The 14,218-nt window shown below is 31.1% G+C and overlaps 1 protein-coding gene across 2 annotated transcripts; it reads left to right on the top strand.

The window, feature by feature from the left end:
- Window positions 1–1,759: 1,759 nt before the first annotated feature.
- LOC132950501 (ubiquitin-conjugating enzyme E2 Q2) lies at window positions 1,760–8,992 on the top strand. Of its 2 annotated transcripts, none has more exons than XM_061022000.1 (8): window positions 1,760–2,040; window positions 2,346–2,929; window positions 3,051–3,155; window positions 5,402–5,638; window positions 5,715–5,874; window positions 7,873–8,264; window positions 8,367–8,433; window positions 8,502–8,992. In XM_061022000.1, the coding sequence occupies exons 2-8, from the start codon at window positions 2,759–2,761 to the stop codon at window positions 8,531–8,533; spliced, it is 1,164 nt and encodes a 387-aa protein (XP_060877983.1). In that variant the 5' UTR covers window positions 1,760–2,040; window positions 2,346–2,758; the 3' UTR covers window positions 8,534–8,992. The 2 variants fall into 2 exon arrangements, with proteins under 2 accessions (XP_060877983.1, XP_060877984.1); XM_061022001.1 differs by having other exon boundaries at window positions 1,764–2,040; window positions 7,873–8,240.
- The last annotated feature ends 5,226 nt before the right edge of the window (window positions 8,993–14,218 follow it).

The raw sequence follows: 14,218 nt of genomic DNA, 5'->3' as shown, positions 1-14,218 counted from the left end.
GGTAAAAAATATCACTTGTCATGGCAATGTTGTACACGCAGAACTTATGATTTATAGTGGATTCATGCTTAAATTTTTTTTTTAATTTTCACAACTTAAGAGTTAAGATAAACCTATTGTATTACATTTTCAAGTTAATTAAAAAGACCGAGTAAAAAATTTTTATCGACAATAATTTTTAAAAAATACTAATGTAAATCAAAATTTTCTTGTCTATAAATAATTTAAAAAATACGTATTTTGCGTAAAAATTTCAGTTTTTCCCGACGCTATTGAAAAATTCCGGGAGTTTTTTACTTTTGATCCACCAAAGTACCTGGATTCTCTTTAATACCGGAAAATATACATAAGTAAGTACCTAATCATTTTAACTGCCTACTAAAATGTTCAAGTGACTAATGTCACCCTAATGTAGGCGCAACTATGGTTACAATTCTGGGAGAGAGGGGGCTACAGTAAACTGAACTACACAAAACCATTAATAAATTTAATTTAAATTACTTAAAATCGCCGTAGGGGGTTTATAATTAAATCTAAAAGGGATATTTTGGAGGGGGCTAAATCGTAGTCAGGAGGGCTAATCGGGGGGCTGTATCACGTGACTCTCGGGATACTCCACAAGTAGTACAAACAATCTCAAGAATTTGAAAATATAGAATATACGCTCTTTTAAGTATTATTATTCCAAAAATAAGATTTTTAAAAACTGCCTTTTAAAGAAGGAAAAGGGCGTGAGCATGTTGGCGAATCACCTGTATAATATATTTCTACGTGCCTTATAATCAGGGGCGCCATTTGGGGGGGGGGGGAGCAGGGTATACTTTGGCTCCCCTATTTTTTTCTGTGTCTTATTGGCCTGGATTAAAATTTAGAATGCTCCGACGGCCGTCCCGAGCCCAATTTCTCCCACTCTCGCACTCGATCTTGCATGGCGGTCGCCGATCAAAGCTGTCCAACAAGTATACACCAATTTTAAATAAATTGTACGTAAACACGTATATTATAGTGGTGCTAATTGGAACTGGCTGTATATTATAGTTCACAGCGGACTGACGGCACTGCACGCACGTCGCGTACCGGCGGTTGTTGGTGGGGGTATCCACTATCCAGTATAAACAGTATTTGTATTTACTATTTTTAAAAAAGTGGCATGACCAAAAAAAATTGGACTGCTTAAATTTTGGCACCCCTATTATAAAACTCAAAGGTTGCACCTGTTATAATGTATACAGGTAGATCGCCTACTCAAACTACTAACTAGCATGCTGTGTAATTTGATTCGGTCGTATCGTGAGAGTGGGCACTCAATTGTCCGAACTCCGAGGTCGCCCGACGTAAACAAAAAAAGAAAGAAGACTTCACGCGATCGAGGACGGAATAGACGGTAATAATAATAAGCAAAATAGTAACGAACACCACAGCGGCGGCAGGTGTGCAGTACAACGGCCATACAGGTGTGAAACGCAATTATTATTATTATTATTATTATTATTGGAGGTACACATTGTCCCGCGGCCGTACTGGGCACTTGGCAGAGTCGCCGAGGCAGAGATACCGAGACAGTGTGACGGCCTGCTGCGAGTGCTGCAGTTGAATTAATAATTGTTTAAACAGAACTGACGGCGGAATTGGACGTTCTTGGCGTCTTGGCCCGTTCCCCGTTCACATTTCCCGATGGTTAGGCACGCGGCTGTCTCGTAGCGCTCTCTACCGGCAAACCAAACGGTTCGTTTAGAGTGGTACCACTACAGTCTACATCCACCTCCGGGCGCCGAACTCAACCGACCGACCGACGACAACAACCTCAACCAAAACCACCGCAAAGGCGCCACCACCGCCTTCACCGACACGACTCTACCGCGGCTCTACCAGACTAGTACCAGACCATCACCATTCTCCAATCACCGTCGTCACCGCCGCCGTAGTCCGTCCGCCAGGCACCAGTACGCGCGGCAGCGGCTGTCCATCACTCCATCTGATCGCGAACGGAATATTTATTATTTTTCCCCGAAAGGACAATAATAATAATACGCGGCGGCGGTACGTATACACTCACACACACACTTACAATAATAATATACATATATAGAAGTACATACTTCATACATACCCATACTCGCGCACGAATAATATATTACGTTCCTTTATCTCTTCTCCACGTTTTTCTCATTTTTGTTATTGTTTGGTTTTTTTTTTTTCCGTTCCCGGACAGACGGTCGCGTTAAAAAAAAGTATATTATTATTATCATCCGCAGCTCGTACCACCACCACCACAGTAGTATAGTAATAGTAATAATAATAATAGTAATATTAATAATATTGTTATTTGTTTAATAAAATATCAGATATTGTTGACTGTTGTTACACATACTCTGACATACGCCGTGGTCGTGTGCACAGTATTTCCAAGTTTCCAACGTTTGACGTCGTCCGCGGTCCATTCGTCGTCGTCGTCGTCGTCGCTGAAGTATCATCATCACTGTCACCGCCGCCGCCGCCGCATCACGCGCCAACCGATACACGACCGCTAGGACAGTATCATAATAATTATTGCCGCCATCGTAATTTGTGTTCACCGTTTACAATCTCCGTCGCACTAACCACTTCTTACGGACAACGTGCGCCCTCGTGTAAACGGACCCTTTCGCGAACCTGACATGGTCCACGACCACGTCGTCCGTCCGGCCTTCCGGGCCGCGGTGCCCCTCGCCTAATTCAGTCAATAGATCGTCGTGATCCTCGCGACCAGTAGTTGTCGATGCTCACAATGGCTTGCCTGAACGTGTTGAAACAGGAGATCAAAGTGATCGAGTCGACGTTCCCCAAGAACCACGACCGGTTCCAGGTGCATGCGGCCACCGTCGACGAGGTAATATGCAAGTTCGTCGGCCCCACCGGGCGACAGTTTGAGATCATCGGTAACATCACGGTAAGCATCCCCGAACTAAACGTCATGCACGTTTGTCTGTCTGTTATGTAGTATAGGTACTTATTGTACTTGTTCATTCTTTGTTTTTTTTTTTTTTTTATACACTAATAATTGTTTACAGGAGACATATCCTGGCACTCCACCCGTCTGGTTTGCTGATACCGACGACTGTAAGGTGACCAATGCTATCGAAAAGCTAGGTCAGACTACTGGACTCAATAATCACGTGAGTGCACCTGCTTGTCTAATACTTAATCAGCATATTATTTGTGGATAGAGATGATACTATGCGCTTCTTTTATTTCTTAAATATACTAAGATATTAATTTATTGATTCTTCCCAGACCTAGAGCCGTATTCATTGTCGATTGTTAAAAAAAACTTGTTTAAGCTGATTTTGATAATTTAAAAATAAAAAAATTGTGATAATAACTAAAAACAATGCTTAAAGTAGATCTCGATCAACCTTAATTTAAGTAATACTTTTACTTTACTTAAGACAAAGTCTCGTTTATGAAACTCATTTGAGTCATAAGTATAGCTTAAGCAATACTTATTCTTAAGCAACGACTAGTATTTTCAACCATCACAAGTCTAACATATGTTTTTATATAAAATACCAAAAACAACTAAGTATATTTTATAGTAACAGGTGAAAATAATTTGTTCTTGTGCTATAAATACTTAATACCCATTTATTTTTATAATTAATGTTGAACAATAATAGAATGCTTGTACTAACTTATTTGTTATGAATTACAATCTTCCTGGTATTACCTACCTATACATTTTTTACTTAAAATAATATATTCAAACAATTACATTACTTACAAAATATATTAGTACTTTATTTTAGTTTTTTGTATGCATATATATAGTAATTTATTAAGTATATAAATTGAGTGTTTTGGTGTTTTCCTGCTAACCCCTATACATGACATCACAAAAAAAAACCATTTAGGTATAGTATATTCAAATAATTCAAATCATATATAGTAATAAGTAATAACATATATTATAAAGAACACTAAAATGAAACTGAAGAACTGAGTATCTTATATTTTATAGATTTGTCAATGAACTAATATTACAATCAATATTTAGATCTATCTTCTTTTAGTTATTGAAATCTGTTTGAATGAATACCCCCTATGGAAAAAGAGAAAAGCAAAAGTGTCTATTGTTTTATTGTTCTTAATAATATTACATAATGAAAATATAGAAATATACCTATATTATTTTGAAATAAACTGATATTAAACATTTAACATAATGAAGTTAATATTTTGTTAAAAATTAAAAAATTATTTAGTTTATATTAGTCTACATTACCTAAAGTTAGCTAGAGTTGGCTTTTAAACGTAGTCTTTACATTTATTTTCATCAATTTTTGATAAAACTTTCTCTAATATCTAATTGACAAGAATAGTTGATGCAGCTGTACCAACTGTTAAATGTTTTCAAACCACGTAGTCTTATAAATATTGGTACATTATCCAGTAAAATCATTATTATTATTTTTAATTTAATTCAGATGCTTTTTTTTTGTACATTTAGGACTCAGAATTAAAATTAAAATTGTTAAGGTGATCGGTGTTGTATAGTTTTTAAGGAGTTTGAATTGGGCAATTTTAAAATTGCATGTACCTATGCGGATCCTATATATGTGTGTAATAAGTGACCATTAGTGTGTGTAAAATAATTAGCAGAGCGTTCCCGCACGCACATGCACACGTCATCGGAACAGTGTTGCATCCGTGAATGGTAAACAATTTATGCTCATTTGTATGTAAATTGTTCCATCCTACCAATCGACCTAATAATGCTATAATTTTTCAGAATTCGGTCAGACCAAATCAAGATTTCTGATTTAAAAACCGAATAATCAAAGTTTAAAAATAAAAAATATATTCTAACTAAATTTATAGTTTTTGGAGAGGTTAAATTGAGAAAAGTAGACTGACCGATTTCAAATAGACATAATAACAAATTCAAATCAGTTTTAAAAAGTATTATTGCATTACTAGGTCGTTCAGTATGATGGAATAAAGGTTTGTATGTTTTGGCTAAAATAACTGTCCGCCACCGATCCCCCCTTAACCCAAAAATAAAAATAGTAAAAACCAGTTGAATGAAATTAAGGCAATTTATAAATTATATCTAGTATAATTAATTAAGGATGGATCAAATTTAGGTTTTTGCAAACTTGAATCTTATTCAAACATTTAAAAATGTACGATATAACTTTTAAAAAACAATAGTGAATTAAAATAAATTTGATGCTCTAACTGTTCAATATGTTAATAATAATAGAGTTCAACCACTAATAATTATTTAATGTAAAACATAACTTTATATAGGTGACCATTTTAATATATTTTATTTATATTTATTTACATATTATTATGTCCCTGTATATTTTAGAATTTTTAAAGTATCTTATACAAACATAAAATGCAATTTTTGCCATAGGTCATTAACCAAGTTGGAATATTGATTAGTGAACTGTGCCGTACATATTGTTTATCTGAACCGTCCGAGTTACAAAGACTGATACAAATGCCCTCTAGTTCTGGGGCATCAACCTCTACCTCCTGCTCTAGTAAACTTACAGATGAAGAAGATGACGATGATGATGACGAAGAAGAAGTTGAAGAATATATTCAACTTGAAATGGAAGAATCTACCCCTGAATCTACCAAAAAACAAGTCAGTAGTGTACATTGTGTTGTATACATTTTTTCTATTTTATTTATTTTTTTAATCTTGATTATGGGAAATCAAGGTTGATGATATGGAAATTCAACACTTGGAAACTTTAGAAAGATTACGTCAAAATCAACGTCAGGATTACTTAAAAGGGGCTGTAACTGGATCTGTCCAAGCTACTGATCGTCTTATGAAAGAGCTTAGAGATATATACAGATCTGATAGTTTCAAAAAAGGTAATAAATAGTTATATTACCTATTAAATTAAGTAATCTGTTTAAAAAAAGTGTTGCATCAATTTATTTTTGTCCCACGAGTATATAACTTAAGTTGTGCATTTGTGTTTTGTTTAAATTGTTAGGCATGATATAAAGTATTTTTATTTAAGGTAGTATTTTGTATCATTGAGAGTTGAATGCTTTTGTCGACAACATTGATATAAAACAAGATAATTATTAAAAAATAACGTTAAAATGTATACAAAGAATATTTATACTGTTGAACTTAATTAACTCGAAATTGTCGTTACCTCAAACTTTTTCTCGGTCTCTTTAACTTAGTGTTAACCTGAACCGGCTTAGACCGACTAGTAATAAAACCCCTCGGAACTCACTTATGCCGTTTGTTATGTTTATTAGAATAACTTTGAGTCACTTGAGTCGTTGAGTCACTATTAATTTTGAATTCACTGATTAATTATTGTATAAAAAAAAAAATTCTGGGTGTAGAAAATGGGGAAAATATGGTTTTTTTGTTTTATTAAATTTATGCTAAAATTATTATATACTAGCTGACCCAGTGCACTTTGTTGCCAATTAAAAATGCCAACATTATATGATTCAAACTTTGTTTAATTGGTTATTTAATATTCTGTGTAATGGTGTCTAATACTTAAAAATTTTCATTAATCATCTGAATCCCAAAATACTAACGCAAACACCACTTTAAAATGCAAATTTTGGAAAAAGCTTTCTTAGTGTACACATACATGGTGGTAAGGAAATACCGTGAAAATTATGAGCCCCAAGCTATCATTGTTCACGTTAATCAGTCAGGACATATCCAATTATATTATATTATAGCTATCACGCCCAGTGAGACTCGCTTGTCAGTATGCTAGCAGTATATTGTCAAATTATATTATTATTTTATTTTGCAGACTCCACGAGGTACGTACGTAAGTGAATAATTTCTAACTCTAAAGATTCAAAGTTATACCAAATTATTTATGTTATTATTATTATTATTAATAATATTTATTGCCATATGGCATATTATTTATATTTATCATCGATTTATCCCATCTTAACCTTCATTAAAGAATTTTAATACAGTCACTTTGATGATTTTGACTAAATATAAAATACAAGCCTAAAATTATATTCAATCATAATAACTATTTTATTTTTTTGTAAACAAAAGCACAACCATATAATAGAAAAAACAATATTGTTATTTCTATAAAAAATTCTAAAATTTGCAATAAAAAACGTTAAGAGCCACTTATTCAGATAAATATAGCCTAAATAAACTAGGGATAGTGAAAAAAAAATTTTAATTGGTTAAGTAGTTCCAGAGATTACCCTGAACAAACAATTTTTCTTCTTTTTATACTAGTTTAGATTATGTAATATGTTGGTCGTTTTGTCACTATGCCAATTTGCACTCTTTGTGCTAAATTTAATATGATTTAAAATATACTAATTCTATGCTTCAGTTATTTTTTTTGATTTATCTTTGTTTATAAAGAAATTTAATCATTTTTTAAGTTTGGGATCGTTAGTTCTTTAGTTTAGTGATCATTAATCGTCCTAGAATCCAGTCCAAAGGACACAATAATATTTGACTGATTATTTATTATTAGATTTGACATTTAAGTTATTTTGATTGTTTCAATTAAATAATGATAAACATATTATTTACAGTTACTTATCCATATATGAAGTAAAATTATATGTACATTATGACAAGTCAAACAGCCATATTTTAATAAATGAATGTAAAAACTGAACTTTAAACACTGGCGATGACCTGCTTGTAATATAAACTTTGTTTGATGTACATACTAACAGATTATAAATATTATTTAAGCCTAAAAATATGTTAAATTGTATGCATTAGAACCAATAAGTTGTGACTTGTGATGGACAAAAACTATAAATTGACGTATCATATATTTTTAACTATAAAATAAATATGTTGTCTGTAAATAATAAATAATTATAATTATTTAGGAATGTATAGCGTGGAACTAGTTTGCGACAGCATCTATGAGTGGAATATAAAATTGATGACAGTTGATCCAGATTCTTCTTTATATCATGATTTGCAAAAGTTAAAGGAGAAAGAAGGAAAAGACTTTGTTCTATTAAATATTACATTCAAAGAGACATATCCCTTTGAGCCACCGTTTGTGCGTGTAGTTCATCCCATCATACAAGGTGGTTATGTCCTAGTTGGGGGTGCAATATGCATGGAATTGCTGACCAAACAAGGGTGGAGCTCAGCATACACTGTTGAAGCAGTGATTATGCAAATTGCAGCTACTTTGGTTAAAGGAAAAGCAAGAATACAGTTTGGTGTTCCAAAAACAATGAACCAGGTATCCCATGCAACATATCCAGTAGTATGTGGAAATCTATTTAAAACTAATACTTAGTTAAATATAGTTAAATAATATAGATGCTTTTAAAGCCACCATATTTAATAATTATTATTTTAATTTTAGGGTCAGTACTCTCTAGCCAGAGCACAGCAATCTTTTAAATCTCTTGTGCAAATACATGAAAAAAATGGTAAATAATCGTTGTGTTTTGTAGTATATAATATATATATTATTTATAATGTTTTAATTTTTTTTTAGGTTGGTTTACTCCTCCTAAAGAAGATGGTTAAATAACAGTCGAACACAACCTAAACTTTTCATTCCTATAAAAAAACCTAATAAAGTACATGTCTCATTTGTAAAAAAAAAAAAAAACACGTCTAACTTGTTTACAGTATAATATTTACGTTACTTTTATTATTTTGTTTAGTTTCTTTGTATAATTCTAGAAAATATAACTTTTATACTTTTCAATTTGGTAACCTAATTCTATCCAATTTTTGAATACTGTTCCGGCTGCCAGCTGGGCTATTTGACCCGTGACATTATTTTACTGACACAAGTCAATCATAAATACATGGGTTATTATTATATATTTTTTTTTAATACTGATTCTTAAATTATTTTATGAGTTCAGAGTTCAATTTTTTTTTTTTGTGTATTTATTAAATTGTGATTAATTTTTATGTTACTAATTACGGTTTTTTTAAGTATCAATAAATGACACACATCAAATGTGTTTAAAGGAATTTTGTGCGTTGATATCTGCTTATTTTACTATAGTCATATTATTAAAAACACCACTGTAAAAAAAATATATATATATATATAATTATATACAAATGATACAATTTGTAATATATAAAATACCTATTTATATATACATATATTTTTATGTTGCAATGCTCAAAAAAAAATAAAAACTTCCCATACTGCTTATTTAGTTTAATATGAATGATAAATGGCCTTATGATTTGTGTATTACTTCCTAGATTAAAGAAAGAGAACATAATAAAAAAAGTACTTTTTTTTTTGTAAGACCTAATGTTAAGTATAGCCTAATTCAATTTTGTATAATTCTATCGGAAATCGGAAGAAATAGTAAGAATTTATGTGTACTGTACCTAGGAACAATATTATAATTTGGGGATTTATTTCTTTGATATTTTATCTTGTCTAAAGTTTATAACACCATATTATTATGAGAGTTGTACAGTGTGCATGTTAAAAAAATTGTAAAGTATAATCTGTACATATTTATTATTAAGAGACTGCATCACTTGGACATAAGTCCGTTTATGAATGAGCTGTAACTATTTTCAATACAGTTTGCGTAATATAATATAATGATATTGTTTTATTAACAAATAATTTAGTTAAATTGAATACCTATAATTCTATTTCTACTTTTAAATAGTACCTATTTATGTTGGTGAGTTGTTACTCAGGTTATACTTTCCTACTAATAGTTATAGACTAAAGTATTTAACATGTATGGACTTTGCAGTAATGATAACTTATGTTGTTTACTTATGTTATGGCTAAAGTCTGATTTTATTAAATAATGATGTGTTTATTATGCTTAATTGTCAATTAATGTCGATTATATTTTTTGATCAATGACATTATTATATTATTATACTTGATACAATAATAGATTTAAACACCTTGTAAACCGTACATTTTCAAGTGCCATATTTTAAATCATTATTTCACAGTAAATAGTGCTGTGGTTTGTGGTTACAGCTTTAAACTTATACGTTAACCCGAAAAAAATAATCGCCAATTTCTGAACGAATAGTAGAAGAAATAGTATTTTCATAAACCTGTAGAAAAATAATTGTATACTGGCCTGGAACACATTTACCAATATTTTTCTAAAAAATTCTTAAACAAAGGTTTAATGGAAAGTAAGTTCTTATATATTAATTTCTGAAGCTACGTTCAACATCACATGATGTAATTTTTGCGTTTTCAAATTTTGCAGAAGAAAATCTTCATCCAGATTAGTTCCATGTAACTTTCATTTAAAGTAACACATATAAGTGTAATGTACCTATTATAAACATAGATTTTATCCCTCGATTTTTTTTCTAAAATGTGTTATGGAATTATTTTTGTTGACTTTCAGCAGTTGTTCCTTAATTTTGGCATAGTGTGATATTGATGTTTTTAACAATTTTTAGAATTTTGTCAAGTGAAAGTGATGAGTTTTCGAGACTTCGAGTCTTTGAATAGGATGAGTGATTAAGCTAAAATAAGCTAAATCATTTTTTATTTTCTTATTTTCAAATTTTATAGACTGCAGTGTTTTCTTCCAAAGACAAAAATAGGTATTTATTACCTAGTGTTTTATATGTATAATAAAAATTATTAGCATAATATGATACAGCGTAGTCTAGCCAATTAGTTCTCCATCGTGTAAGTGTAATAACTAATGAGTATATATGCTGTGGAGGCAATTGGTAGGAAATATTTCTCGGAATTTCAATCCACGAGACTATATAGGAGCTTGAAAATATTTGTTTAACACAACTATATTACTTATCGTGCAATCGATATTTGAGGATATTTGAGCATTATTGTTTTACACACCCTATGCAGCACAAGTCACATATTATGTAGGTATCATGTTTGGAAACAAAAAAGTTTTACTCGATATTCCAATTTCCGAATAAGTTTGGAAAAAATCCCGACTGAAACGCGACGCGGTTTGCGCATGTGCAGTCTCATTGGCTGCGGTCGGCGCGGCTGACTGCTGCAGCCAATCACAGCGGTTCTATCGTTCAGAGGCTGCGCAGTTTTTCCAACTTGTTCGGATTTTGGAATAGAGTAAAGTAAATAGTTTTCTCTATATTTGGTGCGGGCATCAGTTGAAAGTAAAAATACTTTATCATTTTTATTACCTATCGATATTTTTTTATATTATTTCTATATATTATATAATAATACGGCTAAAATATACCACACAACATGCATTTATAAGTTTTTATTGTTGAAAAGCAAATGCAAATAGCCAGTAGGTAGGTCGTAGGTATGCATGTACGTAAATAGGATTTTCAAATGCATAAGACTTGAGCCCAAAAGCCAAAGGGTTTCAAGAACAAAAGTCGGAGATTTGTCTTCCACCCACTATTATAGTATTATTACATACACATAATTTTATTTATGATACGATTCAAAACTATGACAAATTAAATGTAAATTTATTTATTGAATTATTGTACCTATACATTTATTCAGTTGTATACAGTCATAATATATAATTAATTATATTATAATATTGCATCCTTCTTTCCTTCTCGTAAAACGATGCTTGTTTATAATATGTTCATTAACTATTTTGTTAGATAATTATTTCTATGTTCATAATGTATTATAATAAAGAATTAAGCGATTACCAATATATTAGAATATCTTAAGGAGGGCTTAAGATAGATCAGGGAGAGCTAAGGCCTCCTAAGCCCCCTCCTATTTACGTCCATGTAGGTATGCAATAATAATATAATATATGCATTTTATTCAAAATATGCAAAGTAAAGTAACTACCACTTATTGATTCGTCATGACGTACTTCGTGGACATTTCATACAAAAACAGTAGATACCTAATCAGAAGTTGCAAAAAAAAATGTCAATGCATATAATAAATCCTAGTCATTATCTATTTTGAAAGATGAAACAATGAAAGATTGAAGATGTCTATAGTTAGGTGCGGTTGTAGGTATGACGACGTATACGCAGTATAGACTGAATTTTTTTTCAATATTTGATTTACCATTTAATAGTTAATTAATAAAAAAATATTTAATAATTTTTAATTTTTGAGGAGGAAGGGGATTCATTTGAAATTTTCCACCCCTATATTGGTGCAGCCCTAGGTGGCTGCCTATTTTTATATACCGCATTGGGCCGTTTATCATTGATGGCAGACTCTTAAAAGATTCTTATAAATGTATATGTGGTTTATTTCATTATTGAAGACGAAGCCACGAAGCGAATCAAGTTGGGCGTATTACCTATTTTTGAGGGTTCATATAATTAATATTATATATTATGGTAGGCATAGGCGCAATTTGGACAGTTGATTTGCGGGGGGGGCTAAATTTATAAAATCAATACAGACCCGCATAATTTTTTTATTCGGTGGATTTAAGAATGAATATATTTAAAAACTTAGGGAGGCTTAAATAAAACTAAAAGGGGCTAAGCCCCCCTAGACCCCCCTCAAATTTCGCCTATGATGGTAGGTACCTATTTAGGAGGGATAATAATATCTTATTAATTATTATTATCATAAGGGTTTTAGAACCCTTGGGTTTATAATGAGATTGTCTAAGGACTTCTGTTCTGGATTAATGTTTATTAAGGCACTTTTTTTGTGCACTGGTGCGTCCAATATTCGAGTATGGTGCTGATTGTATGGGATCCTCATACTGCAGGTGACTCGTTACAGCTTGAAAGGGTAAAGGACGATTTTTGGGGTTCGCTATAGCCCGTTACAGATTGCATGTGAACCAGATGATTAGGTATTCCCCTGTGACGATTTACTCAATTTAACATCATTAACTGAGCGTAGAAGTTTAACGGATACATCAATGTCATTAAAAGTCTCTTGAATAATAAAGTGGATTTGTCCGTCATTTTCTTTTTAGTTTGTTTTAAAGTTCCTCAGTGCACTTCTAGCCTCTAGGACAGAGTTGAGAGTTCCCTTTTTAATTTCACATTCGACCAATTTAATTCCTATCACCAACTACATGAGCAATGAACCTATTAAGTGGTTAAAGTCTTGCCCTAATGAGGATCCTCCTTTCTTGTATCTGTTCATGAAATTAAACAACAATGTTGAGCATGTACTATTGTTGTAAACTTTTACTACATAGGTACCTATATTTCTATATTCTATACTTCACTTTATAATAATATCTTTTTTTTTATTAAATAAAATAGAGTACCTAGGTATTTACAATCTGTAATATTTATATACAATACAATAAGTAAATTTGATAGTTAATATAAGTTACATAACATGTTATAATATTTCTTATAATCTAAAATTATTTTCTAATGTAATATCATTAAATACTCATTTTATAAACAAGGGCTTTGCCTGTAATTTTCTTACATAAATAACGCTATACATACTATAATACATAAGCACTAAGCACATAGCATAGACGTTTCATTTATTAGTTATTAAATTTATTTAATAAAAATAAAACGAACATTATAGTAATGCAATTTCCAAAATGTGGTGTTATCTATCTGTAGCTTAAAATAGAAAAATTATTCCAAAAACTGGAATGGATAACTAATGTATCAGCAGAACTTGATGCACACGGATTTCTTTTATTAGTTTTATTTATTCCTAAATAATTATTGTACCTATTTGACATTTGAATAAAATTACCTGCTGCTTGTAAGATATAATAATGCCAGGTTGCATGAAAAATTGATTAATATATCAATCATTATTACCACTGACTACTATAAATCATGTATTAGGGACCACCGACTACTGGCAATTAGCTTATATTAGCTCACTATTGATTCATTAAATGTTTAGTGAATATAGGTATAGTGATTGTTCGTGCAACCAGGCATAATAATACCTAGGACCTTTAATATATTATATAAAACATTATAAAAAATATAAACTTTTAAAACACAAAAAACTATTTATACAAAATAAAATAAACCTAAATTAACCTATACTTACCTACAGTAGTACAGTAGGTACCTAAATAAAAAAGTTTATTAAATTTAAATAAACGTTTAGGTACCCAATTCCCATCATCGTTAACTGTAAAGTGAGAACTAATAGGTATTATTTAGTTCAGTGATAACATTGTTGGGATTATTTAAATTATCTATATTTTATACGGTTGATGGGCACTTATTCAAGTCGGTTTTTGAGTAAGCCTCTCTTAATCTTCATAATATATGTATTTGTTCATCAATATTATACTTTTTATA

Source organism: Metopolophium dirhodum, chromosome 8 (genome assembly GCF_019925205.1).
Source record: "Metopolophium dirhodum isolate CAU chromosome 8, ASM1992520v1, whole genome shotgun sequence".
NCBI classification, from domain to species: Eukaryota; Metazoa; Arthropoda; class Insecta; order Hemiptera; family Aphididae; genus Metopolophium; species Metopolophium dirhodum.
Note: the sequence above shows the minus strand (reverse complement) of the source record. Positions and strands in the feature narration are given on the sequence as shown.